The 25,972-nt window shown below is 27.3% G+C and overlaps 8 protein-coding genes across 8 annotated transcripts; all 8 read right to left on the minus strand.

The window, feature by feature from the left end:
- Positions 1-1,367: 1,367 nt before the first annotated feature.
- Positions 1,368-4,367, minus strand: OCT59_000861 (uncharacterized protein; the record flags this gene model as incomplete). The annotated part of the gene is made up of 11 exons (XM_025313713.2): positions 1,368-1,697; positions 1,785-2,061; positions 2,132-2,154; positions 2,252-2,386; positions 2,472-2,528; positions 2,615-2,961; positions 3,040-3,228; positions 3,312-3,384; positions 3,463-3,553; positions 3,626-4,083; positions 4,152-4,367. The coding sequence occupies 11 exons, from the start codon at positions 4,365-4,367 to the stop codon at positions 1,368-1,370; spliced, it is 2,196 nt and encodes a 731-aa protein (XP_025186659.1).
- A 328-nt stretch (positions 4,368-4,695) lies between these two features.
- On the minus strand, positions 4,696-5,214 carry OCT59_000862 (uncharacterized protein; the record flags this gene model as incomplete). The annotated part of the gene is made up of 1 exon (XM_025331506.2): positions 4,696-5,214. The coding sequence occupies one exon, from the start codon at positions 5,212-5,214 to the stop codon at positions 4,696-4,698; it is 519 nt and encodes a 172-aa protein (XP_025186660.1).
- A 216-nt stretch (positions 5,215-5,430) lies between these two features.
- Positions 5,431-6,172, minus strand: OCT59_000863 (uncharacterized protein; the record flags this gene model as incomplete). Its single annotated transcript, XM_025313714.2, has 2 exons — positions 5,431-5,859; positions 5,951-6,172. 2 exons carry the CDS (start codon positions 6,170-6,172, stop codon positions 5,431-5,433), a joined length of 651 nt encoding a protein of 216 aa, XP_025186661.2.
- Positions 6,173-6,990: 818 nt separating this feature from the next.
- On the minus strand, positions 6,991-8,847 carry OCT59_000864 (uncharacterized protein; the record flags this gene model as incomplete). Its single annotated transcript, XM_025313715.2, has 1 exon — positions 6,991-8,847. The coding sequence occupies one exon, from the start codon at positions 8,845-8,847 to the stop codon at positions 6,991-6,993; it is 1,857 nt and encodes a 618-aa protein (XP_025186662.2).
- Positions 8,848-10,853: 2,006 nt separating this feature from the next.
- OCT59_000865 (uncharacterized protein) lies at positions 10,854-13,288 on the minus strand (the record flags this gene model as incomplete). Its single annotated transcript, XM_025331507.2, has 6 exons — positions 10,854-10,872; positions 10,972-11,033; positions 11,229-11,252; positions 11,332-11,400; positions 11,472-11,487; positions 11,619-13,288. The coding sequence occupies 6 exons, from the start codon at positions 13,286-13,288 to the stop codon at positions 10,854-10,856; spliced, it is 1,860 nt and encodes a 619-aa protein (XP_025186663.2).
- Positions 13,289-15,654: 2,366 nt separating this feature from the next.
- Positions 15,655-17,430, minus strand: OCT59_000866 (uncharacterized protein). Its single transcript, XM_025313716.2, has one exon. It carries the CDS (start codon positions 17,364-17,366, stop codon positions 15,960-15,962), a length of 1,407 nt encoding a protein of 468 aa, XP_025186664.2. The 5' UTR covers positions 17,367-17,430; the 3' UTR covers positions 15,655-15,959.
- A 326-nt stretch (positions 17,431-17,756) lies between these two features.
- Positions 17,757-19,862, minus strand: OCT59_000867 (uncharacterized protein). Its single transcript, XM_025323205.2, has one exon. It carries the CDS (start codon positions 19,843-19,845, stop codon positions 18,454-18,456), a length of 1,392 nt encoding a protein of 463 aa, XP_025164120.2. The 5' UTR covers positions 19,846-19,862; the 3' UTR covers positions 17,757-18,453.
- Positions 19,863-23,008: 3,146 nt separating this feature from the next.
- OCT59_000868 (uncharacterized protein) lies at positions 23,009-24,424 on the minus strand (the record flags this gene model as incomplete). The annotated part of the gene is made up of 1 exon (XM_025310054.1): positions 23,009-24,424. One exon carries the CDS (start codon positions 24,422-24,424, stop codon positions 23,009-23,011), a length of 1,416 nt encoding a protein of 471 aa, XP_025186666.1.
- Between the last annotated feature and the right edge of the window lie 1,548 nt (positions 24,425-25,972).

The raw sequence follows: 25,972 nt of genomic DNA on the forward strand, positions 1-25,972 counted from the left end.
GGGTTTGATAAATTTTGATAAGTACTGACTCGAATCTGGACTGAAGTGATAAAAACCGATTATGGAGCCGAACCGGTTTTTCGGGTTGACTCTGCTCAACTCGAGTTTTCAATAGTATCGGTGCGAGTCATCACCGTCCCTCAGTAAAAATAAAACCAACATCTACAGGCTTTAATAAATATTGTGCCTTTTAAACAATTACATTTTTAAAGTAAATATTGTTAATCACTGGATCGGCTTCTAACGTTTCACAGTCAGTTGGCAATAAATACAAACACTAAGCTTATTTACGGTATAGTAATAAATCATACCATATATGCCTAGGGAAAACATGTTTATTATTGTAAAAAGGAGTACATTGTACGCGTATCAGATGTGCGTTTTTTTATAAGATTGGTAAGCACTAAAATTATTAAAACTTAATTATATATCATAAAATACACAGAAAAATAGAATAAGCAAAAAAGGTTGCACATTTGTTATGGTAAATAAGGAGTTGACATTGTGTAATCATCAAATTTCGCGATATGCCGATTTTAAAAAGATTCGCGAATATGTTTTCTAGCACAAAACAATTTTATCCAATTAAATTCACTGAAGATAAGAATCTGAACCGCCGGTGATCCACTGATACAGGATAAGGATGCTCTCACTCATCGATTTTTAAAATAAAACCTTCGTTTAAAGTTTTCTTTCACCCATTCAGAGCACTTCCTGAAAATAATGCCAAAAAAAAAGATAATCACCGCGCACAAATATCAAATGTAATACATAGGAAATGTGGTATTGAAAAAAAAAAATTTTTTTCTTTAATATTATAGTATGTATAGGTAGTACTGATCAGAATGGCACTTGCAATGATCATTGGCTAAACTGCGCACTGATCATTTGGTCTCGACTATGATTCCGCATATACAATCATTTGGTAAAAACTAACGCTACGAAAAACTGGATTAATGGACTTTCTCTTCGTCTTTTCGTAAAATTAAAAATTTTGGTGAAATCTCACCGGCATGGAGAACTTCACATGTTAAAAGCCAAGTAACACGGAAAAGTATGTAAATATTTTTTTAGTGGCGTAAGTCGTACTGTCGTAGAAAAAAAAATCAGCATTTAAATAAACTGAGATATGTTCCAAATCGGATCTAGTCAGGTTTGGATTGAAATTAGCCTAGGAATATATGCATACCTTTATATAACGATATAACGATTAATCCGTAACGGAATAATATTAACCACTTTATTATTAAAAGAAAAATAAACATATTATATATACATTTTTTTTTCTATTAACTAAACATTAGGCAATTTTAGTCCAAGTTTTTTTTTTCATTATAATTTTTTTATACTTCACATTAAATTTATGATTAACTCTCAAATATTAATTTATCATCCATCCCAATTTCTTTTTTGTTCTTTCTTTTTCTCAAAATTCCAGTACTCCAAGTTCCCTTATTTAAATCTTTATTCCCCCATCTCCATTTAATATATTTCTTATATTCGGGATGTATTATAACATCATCTTCACATTTACCAAATAATGGTAATCCCTTTCTAAGTCTACCATAAGTTTCAACGATAATCAAAAATATTGAAAGCATTGATGTTATAACAACCAAATTTAATGAATTAACTTTACTTAATGGTAACAATAAACAAATTGTTCCAATTATGAACCTCAAGATAATTCGATAAGACTAAATAAAAAAAAAACGATCGTGAATTTTTTTTTAAGAAAAAAAGGTAATTGATCAAAAAAATATCAATTTTGATGAAAAGTTTACCTTTGGAATTCTTAGATAATTATCTTCGTCTAATCCTTTATGTAATACTCCAACTATGCCCATACAATATAACGAAATTGCTAATGTAGCACTATATAACCAAAATAATGGAGCATTATGAGGATCATATGAATCATTATGTGAATCAACTTCTGTTGGAGTACTTTCGGAAGGAGAGTTACTTTCAGCTACTAATGCATGAGAACCGACTTCATTTGTTGGAATGCTATGAGCACCAGGAAAATCACGAAGTTGTACAATTTTTCCTAATGACGCTCTATAAAAAAAAACCTTTTAATTTTTTGATATTAAAAATTTAAATTCGAAATTTAATAAAAGAAATGTACCCAAATGCAACCAACGCCATGTTCTAATAATAAAATAAAATTTGTTTTGTTAATAAAAATATTTTTTACTTATTTTTTAAGTAAATCAAAAATAAATAAAAAAATAAAAAAATAAATTACCAAAGGAAAATGAGTCATTCCAAATAAAAGACCGGTAATAACATGTCTTCTTAAAGCATGTTGGAATTGTTTACTACCATCCACAATAAAATATATCCAATGTAGGTTATAAGTAATTAGCAATCCTAATATAGCCTATTAAACATTTTAAACCGATATTAATTATAAAAAATTCGAATCAAAATTTTTCAATAAACTTCAATTGTATTTTATTTCTGACCTTTCCAAGTTGACCATCAGGTTGTGGATTATAACTGGTATATAAAACTCCAAGAACCTATTATAATAAATTAATTTACACAATTTATAAGCTCCGAAATAAATTATTCGCGTTATAATAATTAAGACTTATTCATTACTTACGCCTTCACCCAAAGCTATAATTGCGAATAATCCTAATCTTTCACTATAATGTTCAATATTTAAAGCAGGTCTATATTGATTTGTATCAAATATTATGAATAAATCTTTCCATTTCCATTGATATTCTGTACCGCGAGTTCTCATTGCTTTATGTGGTGCACGACTTGTAATTGTTGAAGATGGCGAGATAGGCGAGGTAGGTGATGATGAAGTAGTTGGAGAAGTAGGTGAAGAAGGATCATTTGCAGGTGTATTCTCACGTGTTGTATCAACAACAATTTCATCTTGAGTTTTTGTTTTTCTTCCAAATCGAAGATATAATGGCATTATTTTAGTCCATAACATTTCTATTTTTAAAGAAATAAATGAGTATTTCATGAAATTTTCAAAGAAAAAAGAATCATAAAAAAAAAATATTCAATTACCAATCGCAATCGCGATCCACATTGCTATATTAACCCAATTACTTGGAACAAATATTGCTACAATCCAAATTACACATGGAATAAAAACTCCCCACGCAATATTCATAAATGATGCGCGAAATAATGGAATCCATGTTGCATGTAATATATGTAAAAATACAAATACCATGCGCGCAATAATGAACGACACTTAAATGGTTTTAAAGAAATAAATATTAAAAAAATAGAGATACCATTTTAAATACAATTATAGTATAAATTTTCGTAATTACCGAGATAAATTGATACATTTTCATGGAATATATCCGTTGCATGTGTGCCCATTATAATTACAAGTATCATCTCCTATTCATTATTATGTAGTTTTTCTTTGTTTAACATTTAAAACATTTTTTAAAAGATATCGTAAAACAAATAACTTACAAATAAAAAGAAAAACTTCTCAAATATATCGTCTGAACTATACCGATTCATGTACATAGCCATATCCAACCATATTTTGTAAATAGGATAACTAAAAAAAAAGGTTAATTTCTTTAGTTTAATGCTCTCCGTCACGTAAAACATTTTATATTATAATACTTACAAAGTTAAAATAAATCTTTCAATGTTAGTACCAGAAATATCTTCAACTAAATCATGACCTAAATTTCCGATAACAGCTACAAATATTAAATCCCAAAATAATTCCGTAAAACTGACTCTTCTTTCTTCGGCTTCTCTATGTAAGTTTCCATTATGCCAATACTGTCTTATTTTAGGTTGTCTCATTATTCTATCGTATTTATGTTCATCTTCGGATGAATCGTCGTCTTCTATTATTTCAAGATTTTGTTGTAATGGACCAAATGTATGTATTGTAGCATGAATTGTTTGTTCTCCATTTTTTGAAGTGTCATGATGACCTAATTGTGATAATTCTCCAACAAGTTTATCAAGTTGATTTGATACGGATTCTGAACGTGCTAAAGCTTCTTTACGTTCTCGTTCCAATTGCTCAGAATGTGATTTCAATTCATCAATTTTTGCTTTCAATGCCGCTACCTATCAATAAAATAAAGAATTAACATTTTGAACATCATCCAATCGATATTTTAATTCAATTTACCAACATGTTCAGGGCTACCAAGTACGCAACAATTAGGAGCATTTCCACTTATTATATTTTCTTCTTTATCGACAATCAACAATTTTGTACCTCCAATTTGAAATTTCTTTGAATATTCAAATGGAACATCCGGAATTTCCTGTGCAACCACTACTTCTACATCGTTACTTTTGGGAATGTTTGAATTTCCCGATTCATTATTATTATCTTGTACTGTCATAATGACAAAAAATTATTTTTTGATTATTTAGAAGCAATACGTACATATATATACGTATATTTAGTGTAATGGCGTTCTTGTTCAACCTTACTCAAATAACTTTAATTCAACGATGAACAACATTTATTTCTCGATTTAGGTAATAAAAAAAAAATATATAAAACTTATTATAAATCCTATCGTACAAAAAAATTAATAAACAAATAACAGGATTTGTCATGTAAAATTTTATTAACCGAAAAAGTATAAAATGATTTTCGTTTCTTCGCGAAACGTGAATTTTTAATTTACAAAAAAATATGTCACCCATAGAAATATTATACAATCATCATATAAGTGACCATACAGTTGAAATATTCTTAATTTTAGTATTCCCAGAATTTATCAATTTCTCCCTAGCATTTTTAATACGTCTTGTGAATCTACTTTGTATTCTTGCACAACCTCTAGGTCCAGACACGAACCAATCAGCATTAATTAAGACCAACTTATCCAAAATTCCTTGTACTCCACTTCCTTCTAATTCCCACTTAATTTTTTCATCATAATCATTCTTTAAATCGTCCAAAGCATTTAAAGATATCCAAGTATTTAATTTAATAGTACTATTAAGTGTACGAATAGCTTGGTGATGTTCTTCTCTAATATTATAAAAACTAGCAGATTGAGCTTTATCATAATTACCATGTAAAGGATAATCAGTAGCAAAATAAATATTATCTATTTTATGTTCTAAAGTAAAATTTTTTATCCAAGAAACCAAACTTGTTGAACATTTTGATAATAATTTAATATTACTATTTTCAATCCTCCAATGAATTGCCAAATAATTATCAAGTTTTTTCATAATATTATTTTGAATATTAATTAAATTTTTTGAATAAGGTATAACAGGAAAATTTAATTAAAAGCATAGGTAAATTATGTTTAATTAATAATACTTTAGAATTAGTTTGTAATTCTTTTAACATAAAATTTTCAATTTTTGTATAATTTTCTGTAGGTGGATATAAAACATTTACACCTAAATAAATTCTTTTAAATGTTATATTAGAATTTAATTTTAAATTAAACATTCACTATTATTTAAATAATTAATTTTAGGTTCTTCATTTTCAACAAAAAATGGTTTTCCTCTTGGTGCAATATGAGCATGAAATGTATCAGGTTTTTCTTCTAATTCTTTCGTCCATTTCATAAAATCTTGTTGAGTTATAAATTGTACTGTAGGAAAGATTTGTTGTAATCCATCTATATCATAATAAAATGAAAATGGGAATGGTCGACATACATGCATTCTTGATCCGCCAACATTTGGCAAGACTACCGTACGATTTAAACGTTGGGCAATTTGTATGGATGATTCAAAATGCATATTCGCTTGAGTTTCTTGTTCTAATAAATGATAAGCCAAAAGGAATTTACATTCGTCTTTACCGCAATATTTTCGATTAATTAGACCATCACGTGATTCTTGAACAATTTTCGTGTCCTAATCAAAAAACCCTCAAATTTAAGTAACACTTTTTCAAATGACTCTAATGAGACTCTAATGACTCTATCTAAAGAACTTTAATACTCACGTTATCATTTGATAAAATTGGTGTGGGAATGTTGCTGGGAGAAGTTTCATTTTCTAATTTTAATTCACCAAATAAATTTTTTTGTCCATAAAATAAAATAAATAATAAATTCGATAATCCTAATATAAAGAATACTATGATTATAAATTTCTTCGTAAAAAAGTATGATGATGTGAACGAGATTTGATTTTGAGTAATCTTTATATTATTATTATCTACCATATTTTTTTTTTTACATATACAGTATGTACGTGTGAGTACGTATAATGTATACGTGAAAAAAAAATGATCCTAAAGAGGTTAAAGAGGGTATAAAAGAAACAAAAACTTTTAAAAAAAAATTCTTTTTTTTTTCAAAAAAAAAAACAAAAACAAAAACAAAGTAATTAAATAAATAAGATTAACGAATTCGTGTTTATATATATTTAGGCATTCTTTATTGTAAAATATATTTAGATAATAACTTTATCCAATTATAGTCATTGTCCATCTTTGATGATGAAGAATAATAATTATAGTTACAAATTCCTTTGAAACGGAAAGAATAAATAGAAGCATTTTATTATAATACATTTTAACTAAATTATTTTAGGTTTAACGTGTAGTGCCCCTAGACGATGATCGGCCTAAATTACTGGCCCATTTTTATTAATGTCTTAAGGGCGGTACCAGCACTTGTACCAACTATACTTTCTTTATATAGTAATTAATTATGATCCCCGGGCATAACAAATAAAGTATATGATTTCATTGTATAACGGATGGTTACATATAAACTCCTTATCGTTTCGAAATTGCATTATAAAAGATAATTCACATGATTTGATTTTGTCATCGAAATTTCGTTGGTGTAATAATAAAAATAAAAAAAACATTCGCTCATGTGATATAAATAATTAAATTGTGTGACAAATGAGATCTCACGGGATGATAACGAGTGATGTATTGTTAATCATGTAATTTATTGCTAAAAAAAAAACCATACAAATATTTATTTATATAACATCCTACAAATTTACCCAACAATTTAGTCATAATATTTAATATTCATAAAAAGGATTAACAACATCTATAGGATCAGAAATCTCAGGTATCAATCTCATCAATTCTTCTAAATATATATAACCAGAATATTCTTTTGATTTCATACCATCATAATAATTGTTACCATCATTATCATCATCATCATCATCATCATCACCATCATCATCATTATTATTATTACTACCACCACTATCAAGAAAATAATCATCATTCAAATAATTACTATTAAAACTAAACTTTCTTAAAGATTTCTTTTTTTCAACATATTCTAATAATACTTTAAAATGTTGATTGGTTATCAATTCTTTATTATGAAAAGTTATTTCTTTCAATGAAGCCTCACAATTTTCCAATAAGAATTTTTTCAAATCTTTACTTGATATCAAAAGATCTAATTCCAATATCTTTAATGTTATAGGAATTTGTTTAACTAAATCCCAAATAATATTTTCATCAAAATAAATTTGTAATCTATCAATTGTAGTAGTAGTGACGATAGGAATATTTGAAGATTTTAATTTTAAATGATATAAATTTTGTAATTCTGAGAATAATTTTAAACAAGATATCAAATTATTATTATCTATTATCATTGATATATGAGTTATATTTGGACAATTTAAAGAAATTGTTGGAATAAAATCGTTCGATAAAGAAAATATAGTAAGAGTTTCAACAGATTTGTTTGAATATTCCAATAAAGTTTGTAATACCTTACAAGAATCTTCAGATCTATGTGGATAACCTTCCTTTGGTAAGAAGAAAATATTTTTAAGATTAAATTTGATGATCGTATTCTTTGAAACAGATTCAAAAGTGATTTTATCTTCTCTCGTTAAAATATTACTATTATTATCAACTAGAAAATCTTGATAAGGTACTACTGGTAATTCTATCGTATGCAAACATTTTAATTCCAATATTAATAAAAAGAAATGATCAATAGTAATTTGAAATTCCAATCTCAAGAATGTTAAACTATTGGCTTGAGTGATTAAAGAAGGATGAAATCTCTTATAAGTGAAAGTATCAGTTGAATCTGAAATATCCAATGTCTCCAAATTTTTTTGTTGTTCAATAACTTTTGTGAATAATTTCATAATCTCTTTAGAATCATTTGTTGGTATAAAAGGTTTATAATCTAAACATAAACATTTAATATTTTTATTATTTGATATAAGAGAATTTAATAAATTCTTTGTTAAAGAAATCAAATGATTTAATTCATTAAAATTAACAAAATCACTAAAATCAAATTGTTCAAAATGATATTCTATATCAAATTCTTGAACTTGTGATAATACTTCAATTGATCCACCATAACTTGTTATATCAACAAATTTAATATCTTCATCATTAATTAAATACATTGTATGATAATTAATATGAAAGAATATATTTTTCATTTTATTAATTTGATTAAAAAATAAATTTCCAAATATTTCATTTGTAAGAATTTCTTGAGTTTCTGGTTTTTGATTATTATTTTCATCATACCAACAATTTATTGAATATAAAATTCTTACATATTCAAAATCAATAAGAAATTTATGATATTCAATAGAAGATGATGTTGTTAAATAACTATTATCAGTAGTTATAATATTTTCATTAAGTAAATAATTAATACGATCTTTTGGTAAACATTTTATATATGTTTTTATAATTGATGATAATTTATTTGTTGGAAGGGTAAAAGAAAAAGGATTGCTCCATAATTTTGGTATAATTAAATGAAAGCAAAAATGATTTACAAATAAACATGAATATAATGTTATTCTATCTTCAACAAAATGAAATATATCATTAATGCAGTCTGCTGGTAATTTTACAATAGGTTTATTATGTGACATTTTTTTTTAAAAAAAATCAAAAAAATGTTTCAGAAAGAGAGGGAAAATGAAGAATTAATGTAACGTAGGCTATTTTTATTTATTTATATATTCGTAATCTTGTCGTAAGCTTACGCCACTGTCGGTCTGTCGGTACAATTTCGGAGTACCGTGTCAAGGTTACACAATTTGATGTGATTCATGCATATTAGCCGACATTTTTAGTAAAAAACCATTTGTTTTTTTAGAAGTAATAATATGTTATTTATTCCGAGATGGAAACCAAATAAGGAAAAATCGGAGCAATAACGCAGTTAATGTCGATACAAAAAGAATTTTTAGGTTTTCCAAAATTGAACTCATTAAATAGTAGTTTAAGTTTAGCCGTTTAGGCTATTATAAATTATTAAAAAATATGAATAATAATAATAATAAAAAGAAAATAGGTTAGATGATTTTCATTAAATTAAAAATATATATTAAAAATTTGATCTAAAAATATTTTGTTATTATTTAGTTAAGGTCTACAAATACCATTTTATCAACGATAATCGCTACTCATTTAAAGTTTGAGGTTTGCAACATTTTTAATATCCGGAAATTTAATAATTTTACTCCATCCAATAACTGAGGAATGCTGCGGTGACCAATAGGAATTAATGATACCTTAATACCGATTTCAATATTAAAGATATCGGTATATTACTAATCGACTGAATAATAGCTATTTAATGTTGGAGTAACAATAGAATAATATTTATATATATAAAAATTTTTTTTTTTATTATACACGCAGTATAATACATATACTGTAATATTATGTGAGCGCTATTTTCAATATAAATCTTTACACTTCTAACTAAATGTGAAGAACAATCGATCGTATGATCTCCAAAATAATAATTTTTGTGTAACAAAAATATGAGAGAGTGACGGAAGGGGTCAAATAATAAACAAATAAGAATGCATGCTAATTTAAGTTAATTCCAATCATGATCTATTTTAAAGTATCCCTTATTTGCAATCAACCCCTGAGTGATGATGTCACATGATCCAATTATTGTTTTCGTACACTCTAATAAATAATTTACTTACGAATCCCTGAATCCCTGCAGGTTCTAGAATCAAATTCATTAATCTTTTAACCGGATTGATCCGTATCTGGTGAAACGCTAAAATAATTGTACGAATGCATCATGAACATCTGGCTAAAAGTTCAAAAAGTTTAATAAATTTGATGATTGTGCAATGATCATCTTTGTAATTATGATCCTAAATGAGGAAATTAGATTAGATTAAGTTCGACGCCTCAATCCAATCCATTCAAATTGTTCCAATTTGAGGCCAACGATAATAACCTTTTAATAATGTTTATTAGTAAAGTTATACAAGGATCTCAATATGTAATTCAATCCAATTCAAAGTTGATCAGCAATCCAATCCAGGGATCATAATTGACTAAACCTTCCATTTCCCAATATTCTATAAATGTTTTCTTCTGTTCTATTGCATTTCTATTTGGTTATTTATCCAATCGTTGTGATCATATTCTTCGTTCATTCTCATTATCACGTTATATTCTTGCATTATTGTTGGTGTGAAAACACGTTCTCTTTACTAAAGCGAATTCTGTTTATAATTTAGCATGATATTATACCGCTGGTATAAAGTGCCCCTAGCCAGGAATGTACTAAGATAAATTACCGAATAAAATGTTAGCAAATTTTATGGTTTTGATAAATTACCAAATTAAATAAATAACAGTTGTAATGTATCAATATCAATAAGATTACATCCTGCCAATGGTATAATATTACCGAATAGTGGATATAATACCCCTCGTTCACATAGTTTTAAAATAAATCATTAATTTTATGAATAGAATAAATGCACATATTTTATTTCCCATGAAACGAATATGATTCATCTTTACAAAATTGTATTTAGCGTCATGACATTGTAGAGGATTTTTCTTTTTCTTTATCATACATTATCATCGGCTATTGAAGACTCATGTAAAATGCTTATTAAATATTATGTAAAGATCTAATGCAAAATATTTTATTAAGAAATTCTCTGTACAAGGATTTATAATAAGGACAAGATTCAGCTGAAAATAAACAGAGTGGAGTAAAATTACCATACAATTTTATAGAAAATCCATGGGTCGAAACACGTAGTATACCCAGGTAATGATACGGCAAGTACTAGAGGATTTATTATATAAAATTATTATTAATGTTTAATCATGAACTAATTGGAGATTAGTATTAGACAATGTGCTACATGGTAATTAAAATTTGGCATACATTTGCTTTATTACCAGAAGTCATTTTAGATCTTGAAATTTTGAATTGAGAAAACTAATGCACCATTTTAGTTAAATTTGATACCTGTTATACCTGTTGTAGTCCAACCACTTTATCCTAAATTAAAATCTTCAATTTAGAGATATAATAAATGAATAACTGAATACCCATCAAGTTTGGAAAATTTGAAACTTACCACTATGAGTTTACTTACTCCAAATATATTTATGTTAATTTGATTGAAATATGATCCAGGTAAACCTGGCTATACCAAATTGACTTTATTCCAAAAACATTAATGCAGAAATGCAGATTTGGCTATTTTGGTTTACATACTTCCAAATATGTTCTCCTACATTAATATATATAGTAAATAATAATAAAATATAAATTTTATTAATATAATAAATAAATAAATAATATATACAATATATTTATATTAATCCATCAATATCTGATGGTCTAATAATTAAATCATCATACATTTTCATTTTTACAATATTTTCAGTTTCTTTAATTAAATTTTTTAAATTATTAGAAAGAACAAATTGATTTGTAATTGCATATGTTAAATATTCTAAATTTTTCCCTTTAACAAATTCTTTAATAACATATAAAGTAGCTTTTAAATTATTTTTACTACTATTACAAATTAATAATTTTTTTAAATTATTAATATATTTACAATTTTCAAAAAAATGGGTTAAATTAATTGGATCAAGATCAAAATATAAATCTAAATATTCCAAATTAATAGGTAATGATTGACCCAATTCTTTTAAAAAATTTTTACCAAGTTTTCCTTTAACTTCAAGAGTAAGATATCTTAAATTATTATTAAATAATTCCATTATTTGAAAAAATAAATTTTCATAATTATTAATTTCAGTTAAATAAAGAAATTCAATTTTTTCACAATATTGAATAATAAATTCATAAAAATCTTCAATAAAATATGGTTGATAAATTATTACTAAATATTTTAAATAAGGACCAATATTATGAAATAATAATTGAAAAGGAAAAATTGATTGAATAACATTATCATCAAGTATTAAGGTTTTAATTTTTAATGGTATAGAAATATTTAAAAGGGATTGAATAAATAATTCTGGTCTTTCACAATATTTAAATTCTAAAGATTGAATATGTATTAAATGTTCAATTTCATTTAATAATAACATATTCTCATTAAAAATAATAAAATGAAAACTAATTGAAGTTAAAGTATTTGAACAATATTTTAAAGATTCTGATAATGAACAAATTCTATTAAATAAAACTTTTGATAAAGTGATTTGTGATTTAAATAAATTTTTTATCTCTTGTAAAAATTTGTTATGAACTTCATGGGGAAAATTAAGTTCTATGTATTTAATAGAATTACAAATTAATGGTAAAGATGATAAAAAATTTTGTAATTTACGTATCGCTTCAAATTCAGGACATGATATTATTATACGAAAATCCTTAACTCTTGAAATAAATTTTGGAGTTTCTAAAATTAATTCATCAAGATTATAAAAATTTTTAGTGCTAAAAAAACGATCTTCTAATTGTAATTTATATAATGATGCATCGTTTTTAATGAATATTTCAAATAATAAAAAATATGCTAAATTAATTTTAAGTATTAATGTTGTATCTGCTTTTTTATAAATAAAATTTCGAAAATTTTCCATATTAGTTTTATTTGAAGCTTTGTATTGTATTTCAGTTAATGGACAATTAATCGTACAAGTATTTATATGACTAGAAGCTTTGAGTTCATTACTTAAAATTCTTGATTTATTCATCCAGACCATCAAATGCGAATCAATTAGAGAACTATTTACAGTTTTAAGAAAACTTGGATAATTAAATAAATGAGGTTTTAATGATAATGAATCGATCATATTAAATCCATGATTTTTTAAAGTGTTTTTATTTACATCACTTAAATATAAAAAATAGATATCAAGAAAATGTATAAATGTTTTATTACTTAAAGGAATTGAAAAAGGATCTTCCCAAAGTAATGGAATTGAAATACGACAAAATAATCGATTTACGAAAATACATGAGTAAAGTGACCTTAAATCATTTCGTAAATATTGTAAAATATAATCTATAATTTCTGGTATATCCCCAGAAAATATTTTGGAACATGCCATGTTTTTTGAATAAATTAAAGGAGGGAAAAGACAAAAGGGGAATGAATTTATCCGTTGATCAGTTTTATTTATATGAAATTATTAACCGCAGTAGCCTCGGGAACTTTATGTTACACCCGGTGCCCAGATGTAACTTTACTAGAGGATTTATAATTAGGGCGACTTTATTTATTTACTATTTGCATTTTTATTTGTTTTTTTTGTGACACAGACTACGGCTGGTAGGGATTAAAAAAAAGCGACTAAATGATTACTAATTTGAAACATCTAACATCTTTGGAACTAATTATAGCTAGTATTAAAGTGTTAATATATATTGACGCCTTATTCCTAGTAAGTCACCATTCCCCATAAATTGTGACATAGCTTATTAAGCATTCAGAAACTTGATAAAATTAAAAGTAAAAAAAAAGCCCCTTTTTTAAATGTAAAAAGGCCAACATATTTACAGTAGTAAATTTGAGAATTCTTTATTCAAATCTTTAAAAAATATTCCATTAAATAAATATCTAATTTTAAGTGATAAAATGAATGAATAATTGTCCATTGCATATATAAAATTAGCAAAGACTACAATGATATTTGTTAGAAAATCTTATTGGAAAAAAAAGATGAGAAGAGGCCAAAAATAATTAACAAAATTTTTATTATTTCCAGATGTGGATGGATAGATTTTTCGTTTTAATTATAATTAGCAATAATATTTTTTTGCTCATTTTATAAGTTTTTGTAATTAACGGAAAATTTTATTATATCAATTTTATCCCATATTCATATTATAATATTCATAAACTTTATAGTAAGTTTTATACTATTTTATAAAATTTTATATTAAATTTTTTAAAATAGTTCTAAAGAGCAACTTTTTTTTGGCTGCACATTCTCTTTATTTGATTTTATGTTCCTCTGAAGTGAGCCAAATTTGCTATTTGTTCTCAGTTTTCTTGTTATCTTCATGATGGCTCCTTCATCCAACAAATCTAATATATCATAGCCAGAAGAAAACTCCTTTTGTTCATAGCAAGTAATGACAAGAGAACATCTCTTTCACCTAGGACAATAAATTATTCTAAGACTTTGACTACACATGCTAAAATGCAAGTTTTATAATCAAAGAAGGTACGATCTCCTCTTTGATTCCATGCACACTTGTTTATTATAAAAAAATCTAGGTGAAACTTTTCAATATTATTCATCATCCAGTGGTCAAAATCTAGTAGTAATCAATCTTTGGCTTTTTTTTTCAAAATATTACAAATATTTGTTATTCATATATGAATATTTGAAATGAATATTTGAAATAAAATTAGAATATTATTTGTGTTAAAATTTGGTGTTATTATTTATAAAAAAAAAATTATTCAAAATATTAATGAATAGGAAATAATATTAATATATAATCTGCGATTTTACGATGAATAGTATAGATTTGATTAATAATGTTAAGGTGAATAAAACATTTTCGAATTTTTCCTCTTACTTGAGATGAATATTAATATTCAGCAACTATACGAGCATAAGCATCTAAACTTAATCTCATTTCGCTAATCTCTTTATCAACTTCCATTAATTGAATAATAAAATCAACCAACTTTGTGTTTGTACATTTGCTCCGTGTATTTAAAAAATAGGTAGAGTTCATAAAAAAAATGTTTGTAAATTGGGCTTAAAAAATTCGCGTTATCCATTAGTGAAGAAAGTGTGGATATTCGGATTCCGGATATGTATTTTCCCAAGCACCTGACATACCTGCTTCGTGTAAAAAGTATAAAAAAAATCTAGTCATTCAATCGTATCAATGTCATCACTCATCATTTTTTTGCAAGCTTTATTAAGTCGGACTACTATTAATGGCTTGTTATGATGATGAGAAAATCAATTTATCAGTAAGGTGACTTATTGTTGCGGGTATGATACAAATATACAAATTTCAGATACCCCTGAGTTTTTGTTATATGACAATTTTTATTATTATTTAGATAACAAGATCGTTCAGAAAATGAGAGTTTGTTTTTGTAAGGTATTATAAATGAGGTACTGTAGCCCGCAAAATACGGTAATTATTTTTATTTACAGTCATTAATATAACTATGTCAACCCTTTATAGATTATCTCCTTAACAATAACAATTCGCAAAAGAATTTATTGAAAAAATTGAGAATCTTCAGAAATTCGGATCGAATCCGCCGAGTTTGATTTGGCTTGCAGTATACCAAATAAGTTGCATTGATTCTTTTATCGATGGTGGCGGAAGACTGATTCCTTGAAATAAACTAATTATAAGAAATTTTCAATTACCATCCAAATAATGAAAATTAATTAATCCAAACTTACTACAATTCAAATTAAACTTGCAATAATAAATATTTGCGAGTAGATATTAGAACATTTATTAACAAAAAACACAAAGAACAAAGAAAAAGATTTTTGTCAAATTAATAAGGTGTAAACAATTAGGAATTAATCTGAATATGATAGTTACACTAATTAATACGTAAAAGAAAAAATTTAAAATAATGTCGATAAGAGTTATTCTCCCCCCATAAAAAATGGAATGTCATGTGATTCATTCGTACGCGTTTTTGAAACAGAATAACATGAATTTGCATACAATGAACCAACTAAACTTCAATATAACCAATATAACTGGAGAAGTATACATAAAAAATAATTAACTCAATTCAATTATTTGAACATTTTGAGAAGGTTGAATTCGAAGGCGACCAGGATGACATAACGATGCTACAGGATAAAGCCTTGATGGTAAATCATTCCACACTAGTACGTCTGGATACCTTACGCCATTGACCGTAAAGGCGCAAGTTCCGCAATTCATATTTAAATGAACAGTAACTCTCGCACCATCTCCAAATTTATTACAATATTCGTTTTGCCAAATTCCGGAATTACAACAATTGCCATTGGAACCCAATACCCATCCATTGGGTTGAGATCCTGCAAATTTTTCGTAATTTAAATCCCCTGGTCCGCATACTCCGACATAAACAATTTTACACTTTCTCTCAATAATGACGTCCCACTCATAGATTCCTTCATTTTCAAATGACATTCTACTTCTAATACTTTGAAGATGGTTACCATATGGCGATTCTACAACATTTCCATTTTCCTTAATAATAAGTCTCGATCCACATGCTAACTCATCCCAAGCGTAAGAAGATATTCCGCGAACATCGTTTAAATCAGAATCATTCGACATTACTTTATATCGATAAACATCCATGATTACTTCTGATGGAATAATTCCCAATGGCTCAATAAATTTTGCTAATATTTGACCTTTAATTCTCTTGAAATCAATATATTCAATTAAAGGTTCTAATATTTCAGCAACTTTTTGACAATCGGTAAAATTATTTTCTACTTGGATCTGATTTTCTATTTGTTCTAAAACTGGTAACTGTTTAAAAAGAATTTCATATGCATCGTTGGATACTTTTTTTCCTGCTAGAATAACACTATATCTGAGAACTTCGTATTCCGGTGTTGCAAAGGGCTTTGCTTTCTCGTGTGTGTGAGACAAAAGACATTGAAGTGCTTCAAGTGATAATCGACCAAATTCAATTGCATTTAATGGAATAGTTGCTAGTTCTTCGACTAACAAGTTTACGAGAATATTATTTTCCGTAAATGGCATAGTTTTCACGACTTTCGACAAAAATTCTGGTAAATAATCTTCTGAGCGACTAACTAGTAAGGCATTTTTTAAAATTCTCATGATAAATTCCTGGAGATTTGGTAATTGAAAATAATCTGCGGCGCTGAAGGCTTCAATTATATTTTCTTCGGTTATTGATTCTTCTTTAATTGAACCTGTATAAGCATATTCCAACACAATTTCCATTACAAAAGAATTAATCGTTGGAAAAGAAATTTGATTCTCGTAGCTTTCTTTCATTCCATTATAAAGTAGCCCATCAAATACTTCTGATCTCGCTGCTAATATTGCCCTAGATGCATATAATCTTTTATTATCTTCACAAATAATTTCTATATCGCTATATTTTGGGTTATTTAATAATAATTTTAAATCTTGGTCTAGCGAATATCCTTTCATATTTGAAAATCAAATTTTTTAAATTTTTTTTATTTTTAAGAAACAGAAAGTGGGTTGTAAGCTTACATGAGACGATAAGCCAAATAAGCTAATATTTATATATTTTTTGCATCAGATTTTCAACAAATTAGGTGATTTAAATATGAATCGGAGAAAATTTGGAATCAAACATTCTGATGTATTACCAAATAAGTATTTTAAACAACGCGTTTGTACTTAAAATCACATTCTTATACTTATACGCGTGATTAATTATAATAAATAAAATCGACGTGATTGTACCGTATAGGCGTATACACCGTGTACACTTGATTCACTTGATTCCTGATTTTAAAAATTTTATATGGTGGCTGTCACCTATAAACAACAATAGTCCGAAATTTTGAAATTTATTTATTTATATTGTGTAACTTATGTTTTAAAGTACTTTGTCAAAATATTAATTGCCGCGTGAGCGGCAAAATTTTTTTTTTGCCATATTACATGGAATTCTTGTGGATTTCCATGGAATTTTTGTAAAATCCATAAAAATTACATGAAAACTAGTCCGAAATTTTATATTTTTATTATTGCTACTTATTAAAATTATCCAACTTTAACCCATAATATTAATTAAAATTCTTATTAAATTCTATAAAATAATCCGATAGAAATGTTCAGTACATGTTGCTATATCATTTTATCGGTTTAGTTTTTTCTTTTTACTATTCAATTTACAATTTATAAAAATTTGAAGTCACTTAATATTAGTGTGGTTTATAGGTGACAGCCACCATAGTACTATAGTACTGACAATCCCAATAAAAATTAAAGAAATCTTCATATTATAATCCGTTATATTTGGGACGGGTATTATACCGTCGTATGACCTGTATTTTAGGCATATCGAGATCGAGGTATCGGCTCATTCAGGTGTATCGAGCGGATTATTTTATCACGTAAAAAATATGTTAATTGTGTAAATCAGCATACAAAGTACTTTTTGTTTATTCATTTTTAGACTTCGATATATAATACAAATACATACTGTACGTCATTCGAATTAAAATTTTTTTCTTATTCATCTTCTATATTAACGACCTTTAAATTATTTTCTATGATAAAATTGAATTCGATAGCGACCAGGATGGCGTAATGTTACTAGAGGATAAAGCTTTGATGGTAAATTATTCCACCCCGATACTACCGGATACCTTTTACCATTGACTGTAAAAGCGCAAGTTCTTTTATTCATATCTACATGTGCAATGACTTTTGCGCCATTTCCAAATGGTTGGCAATAATTTGATCCTTTACCAGAATTAAAGCAATAACCAGTAGAACTTAATACCCATATAGTAGATTGAGCCTTCGACATAGTTTCAAAATTAATATGCTCTGATGAACATACTCCAACCCAAGCAGGTTTACAATCTTTCTCAATAACAAAATCAAATTCAAAAATGCCATTATCTTCTAACGCCACTTTAGCTTTAATACCTTGGTATGAATTAACACCATTTGGCGCACTTACAACTTTTTTATTATTTTCAATAATGAGTTTTGATCCACACGCTGAACTATCCCAAACATAATCAAAATCATAGGGTATTCCTCGAGTTCCATTAATATCATTGTTAAGCGATGTTACTTTTTGTCGATAAGCATTAAAAATTATTTCAGTCGAGATAATTTTCAATGGTTCAATAATATTAGTTAAAATTCTTCCTTTAATTTGACTAAAATCAATAAATTTAGCTAAAGGATCCAATTCTTCAGCAACTGTTTGATTGTCGGTAATAGATTCGTTTATTCCTTGAATTGGATTCTCTATTTGTTCCAAGGATGGCAACTGTTGCGTAAGAGCTTGAAATGCATTATCCGAAACTTGCTTTGCTGCTAGAATAGCACTATATCGAAAAACTTCATATTCTGGAGTTGCAAAGAACTTTTCTTTTTTATGTGTACAATATAAGAGATATTTAAGTCCTGTAGTTGATAATCGACCAAATTCGATAGTATTTAATGGAATAATTGCTACTGCTTCAACCAATAAATTGAGAAATGCATTATCCTCCGTTAATGGCATTAATTCCGCGGCTTTAGATAGTAACTCTGGTGAATAATCTGTTTCTAATTTATTTTTAATAATTTTCATAATAAAATCTTGAAGATCTGATAAATGAAAATACTCTGCAGCACAAAAAGCTTCTATTAAATTATTATTCGTTATTGATTCTTCTTTAATTGAACCTGTATAAGTATATTCCAACACAATTTCCATTACAAAAGAATTAATCGTTGGAAAAGAAATTTGGTTTTCATAACTTTCTTTCATCCCATTATAAAGTAATTTATCAAATACTTCGGACCTTGCAGCTAAAATTGCTCTACAGCCATATAGTTTCTTTTCATCTTCACATAAAATTTCTATATCACTATACTTTGGATTATTTACTAACAGTTTTAAGTCTTGTTCTAATGAACATCCTCTCGCCATTTTTTGAGAATTTTTTTTTTCAATTTCAATGATTCTATTTTAAGAATTTGACTTATATATAAAAAAGTGGTTACACTATGTGCAATGCAGATCATCTCGATAATTAGTTAACAAAAAAAAAAAAAACTTTATTTTTTTGTTAAAAAAAATTAAAATTTTTCATCAATTGAATTCTCAAATTAATTATATTTTTTGACTTAAGAGATACGAATTTAATTCTACTAGTTTTATATAAACGTATATTAACAAGATATGATATGGTTATAGGTTTATGATAAGAGACCGGAAATAAATGATTGAATTTGAAGGCGACCAGAGTTATATAATGATACCATAGGACAAACCTTTGAAGATAAATAAATCTCAGCGAATATTTTTTACATTAATTGCAAACAACAATTTTTTTTTTATTATATCCGAATGTCTCAAATGAGGGACGATATCTGGATGATATCATGTTAATTACCATAACACCTAATGTCCATATACTATTGAAAAATTACTATGCCGCAGGTAATTTGATCCAAACATGTGTGCATATTTTCTCTATAACAATATCTCATTAAAAATACCTTTGTTTTCTAATGCTATTTTAACTCTCACACTTAAAGATGGTCAATGGTCCTACTTGGTCCTAATCGGTCCTACGTGATCGGTCTTTGGGACGGACCGGACCGCAGTCCTTAATACCCGGTCCTAAATAAAGACCGATCACGATGATGGGTAAAATCTATCACGTGACATTACACAAATCCAAAAAAGGAAATTTTTGTTCCCGTCACACTTGGATCCTGGGGAAAATCTTACCACACCACCCTCGGTTATACAGTGACATTTAGCGTCACATTGTCATGTGATATCCGCATTCGCATTTTTTATATTTATCTGAGGGACTTACTAGCCTGATCATTATTTGTCACAACCTCGGAAATCACACCCCCAACAAATATTTTGTGTAACCGAGGGTGGTGTGGTAAGACTACCCGGATCCTGGTTACACTACAATACAAAAAAGGAAATTTCTATGCCGATCATTTAATTCTGGCCGGAATTATCATAAATTTCGAAATTTATAAAGACTGATGGAGGACTGCGTTCTATGTGGTCCGGTCTTTTTGCATGTAGGACCGGTCTTAACCATGGTCTTTAGGACCGTTGACCATCTTTACTCACACTCTGTTGTAAGTTACAATCAACTGGCATTTTGTACAACATCTCCATCATCCTCAATAATAAGTTTTGATCCACATACTGCTTTAATTGAATTCCTCATTAGAATTTTATACGTATTGTTAGAAATTTTTTTACCACAAGAATCGGCGCTGTATTGAAAAACTTCATATTCCGGAGTTGCAAAATGTATTTCTTTTTACATGTACAAAAGCTTTAATAGATAATCGACCAAATTCAATGGTATTTAATGGAGTAGTTGCCACTGTTTCAACCAGTTGATTAAGGAGAATATTATCTTCCGTCAATTATCATCGTATCTACAGCTTCAGATAATAATTCAGTTGAATAATTACTGTATCTTTGTAATTCTCCTCTAAATATTTTACCGGTTTTTTTTATGACGAAAATTTAAAGCCTCAATAATTGAGAATAATCCGCAGCAATAAATTTGTACTATATTATCTTTAGTTAGGGGATGGCCAGAAATGACGTAATTTAAATTTTAGGATTTTTGCCCCCCGCCTCGAACTTGTGATTCCACTCCACATGTTTCGTCACAGGGTATTCAGAAAACATTGGTTCCACTTAGAATTTCCACGATGGATCCATGTGGATTTCTCTGCAGATTTTGACCGGCAAAAACTTCCTGATGAACTTTATTAACCTCCCTATGTCATCATTCATTTTAGGAAATGTAAAATTAAAACACAATTCTGACTAGAATTATATTAACTACAAGTGTCTAAAAATGGAAGGTGTGTAACATCATCATGGTCTTAACCCCCTCCCCCTTAGGAAATGACGTCATTTCTGGCCATCCCCTTATCCTTTAATTGAACCCGTATAAGAATATTCTAATATCCATTACAGTAGACTCAACAGTTAGAAGAGAGATTTGATTTTCATATATAGTAATCCGTCAAATAATTCTGACCTTGCAGCCAAAATTGCTTTAGATGCATATATTTTTTTTTTATCTTTACATAAAATTCCTATATCGCCATATTTGAGTTATTTATCAACAATATTAAGTCTTATTTTCCTCTCTTCATTTTTTTTTTTATGTCCAAGAAACTTATAAATAGTTTAAATTTAGATAAGTAGAGTGTGTTGCATAACAAAGATCAAAATTTAGATCGGATAGCAAATTGTCGATATACGTAATATTTATAATTATTCCTTGGTTGTAACTTAATTTAATATAAGCAGATAACTTATGGATTTTACAAAATAATATGAATAATGATTCTCAACGTCTATGAAAGAAGAAGAATACTATGAAAATGAATATGAAGATGAATGGGCCGAGAAGACGAATTAGAAGCTTATGTTTCACTCGATCTAGACTCGAAATTTTTACGAAGGGAAGAGAAATTGCGCACTCAACAGTTCAATTCAAGTTTATAGCATTATATTCTAGACTTCGAGTGAGTCAAGTATTGATCTAATATCAATGATATAATATTTAGCGTATTTTGACGGTATATTGATCATTTCGTGATTATTGTCATTAAAATGATTTTTTTTTATTAATAAATATTGGTTTTTAAGAAATTATAATAATAAAATATCTAAAAAAAAAAATTGTTATAAATTAAATGAATAAATTAATCGGGTAACGTTTAACCTGCCTTACTGCTAAATTGTACGTATAATTTCAAATATAACACTACGTTTGCTTATTAACAATCATTAGTCTTATTCTAACGAATATCCTCTTGTCATTTCTAATCACAGTTATAATGATATTCAAAGATTATAAAGAGTTGTATCTATACATTATAGCTATGTGTGCAATGAAGATATGATGCTTTTAACAACTGGAAGTTTAATTGAAATTCATACGGCACATATAAATAATTTCATTCTACGCTAAATACAAAATTTTTTACTAATGAATTTCTCGACTAAATTATATTATCATCATGACTTTAAATAATATCCAATTTTATTTACTCTCGCATGTATTATAGAGGGTATATATGTAGATTTATGATTTTTGATGAGGTTGAATTCGAAAGCGACCAGGATAATGAAATGATACTACGGGATAAAGCTTTGATGGCAAATTATTCCATGTTGATACTACCGGATATTTTGTACCATCTACTGTAAAAGCACAAGTTCTTTTATTCATATCTAGATGAACAGTGATTCTTGCACCATTTATAAATTCAGGACAATAATCAAGTTGCCAATTCCCGAAATTACAACACCTACCATCACTACACAATACCCATCCATAAGACACCCAACTTTCACTTTCAAAATTTTCCAATGTACATACTCCAATATGAAAATAAACGCTGACTTTCTCAATAATGACATCCCATTCAAAAATGTTTTCATTCTCTAATGCAAGTTTTGCTCTAACACTTTGATAATTATAAACATTTGCTGATTTAGTACGTACAACTTTTCCATTATCCTCAATAATAAGGTTTGATCCACATGCTGATTCATCCCAAACATAATCGGATTCATTAAATTTGTAAATTGACGTTGGAATTCCTCGAATATCATTTAAGTCTGAACTATTCGATTTTGCTATATATCGATAAACATTTAAAATTATTTTGGTTGGGATAATTTCTAATGGATCAATGAGATCAGCAAATATTTGTCTTTTAATTCGTCTGAAATCAATAAATTCAACCAAAGGTTCCAATTCTTTAGTAACTTCTGATATTCGGTTATTGTCAATAAATTTAATTTCTATTTGGATCGAGTTATTCATTTGTTCTAAGGTAGGTAATCTCTCCATAAGAATTTTGTATGCACTATTAGAGACTTGTTTTGCTGCCAGAATAACGGCATATCGAAAAACTTCATATTCTGGCGTTGCAAAGGGCGTTTCTTTATTATATGTATAAGATAGGAGATGTTGAAGTGCCTTGATTGATAATCGACCAAACTCAACAGTATTTAGTGGAATAGTTGCTACAGATTCGACTAATAAATTTAAGAGAATATTATCTTCCGATAGCGGAATTGTATTCACTACTTTAGATAATAATTCTGGTGAATAATTTTTTGCATAATTAGCACTTTTAATAGTTTCCATAATAAATTTCTGAAGGTCTAGTAATTGAAAATAGTCTGCAGCATAAAAAGCTTCGACTATATTTTCTTTATTTAAAGATTCTACTTTAATTGATCCCGAATAAATGTATTCTAATATAATTTCCATTTCGGAAGAATTAATATTCGGGAAAGAAAAATGATTTTCATAACTTTCTTTCCTCCCATTATAAAGAAATTTATCAAATACTTCGGACCTTGCTGCTAAGATTGCTCTGCAACCGTGTAGTATTTGTTTATCCTTACATAAAATTTTTATATCACTATATTTTGGATTATTTATTAATAATCTCAAATCTTGTTCTAATGAATATCCTTTCGTCATTATTGGATTTTTTTTTGTTGAGAAATTGAGAAAGAAGTTTTGTTATTCATCCCATTTCAGACCAAATTTATCGTTATAGTAAGTGTAGATTTTTTACAAATTTAGATTCGTACCAAATTCAATTTGGAAAATCGAGTCACGTGTGCATGATATAACAATTTTTTTTACGATTAAATAAAAAAATTATTACAAATTTTAAATCTTTTTTCGTTAACAACGCAATTTGCATGAAAATTAAAACATTTTTCATTTATCTGTTACATATTTATGTATAATTGTTAATTAACATCTTTTTTCTACGTGTAGTTATAGTTTAAAATCTCCATACGGTCGCATCTCTAGTTGAGAATTACAAAATCGTGTAAATTTTGAATTATCATTATAAAGTGAAAATTATGAAATGTTTGGATTAGTAATAACTTCAGAAAATAATACAAAATTAGAAGGAATTTATGTTAATGGCTTTATCCGATCGTAAGAAATATTGACATAACAAAATATTATATTTATGGGAAACAATGTTCTTAATTTATTGATATATCTATTCCATTAAATATTATTCATTTTTATTGATAACCTTTCAATATCTTAAGCGCGTCAGACTGTCATAATTTATATCAATGTAGTAGAGCTAAATTACATAAGAAATAAAGATATTTTCTTAATTTCTTTATACCGCTATTAACCAAAATATGTCCCTATAATTCTGGAACATGCTAATTTAAAAAATTGATCAATGTGTTACATTCAGTTATCGATCATGAACAAATGTTCACGAAAAAAAATGGAAATAAAATTTTATAATATTACAATATAACATTGTCCGTTTATTAAATAAAAAAAAACATGTAATTGTCTAAATTTATTGCACCCCGCGGTTTTATATGATCACGTGAAATTTATTTATACAGTTAAAGTAGGATCGGCATCGTGCATGAATTAGAAACCGCGCCCAGAAAACGGAGCTGCTTTTTTTTTTTTAACAATGAACAATTCTATAAAATAAAAACGTGTACAACATGTGCACAATGAGTCATCGTGTCACGATAACCATAAATCACATTATTTTGGTAATATACAATAAATTTGCAGCTCCGTTTTCTGGGAGCGGTTTCTAATTCATGCACGATGCCGATCCTACTTTAACTGTATAAATAAATTTCACGTGATCATATAAAACCGCCCCAGAATCAGGGGGTGCAAAAAAAAAACATAGTGATATAGAAATATTATGTGAAGATGAAAAGAAACTATATGGTTGTAGAGCAATTTTGGCTGCAAGGTCCGAAGTATTTGACAGATTACTCTATAATGGGATGAAAGAAAGTTATGAAAACCAAATTTCTTTCCAAAAATTAATTCCTCCGGGATGGAAATTATATTGGAATATATTATACGGGATCAATTAAAGAATAATCTTTAACTAAAGAAAATATAGTTGAAGCTTTTAATGCTGAGTATTCAAGATTTTATCGTGAAAACTCTTAAAAATACTCTTAAAAAAAAATCACAAAAAATTTTTCACCAGAATTATTATCTAAAATTGCA

This window comes from Rhizophagus irregularis, chromosome 1, assembly GCF_026210795.1.
Source record: "Rhizophagus irregularis chromosome 1, complete sequence".
In the NCBI taxonomy this organism is placed as follows: domain Eukaryota; kingdom Fungi; phylum Glomeromycota; class Glomeromycetes; order Glomerales; family Glomeraceae; genus Rhizophagus; species Rhizophagus irregularis.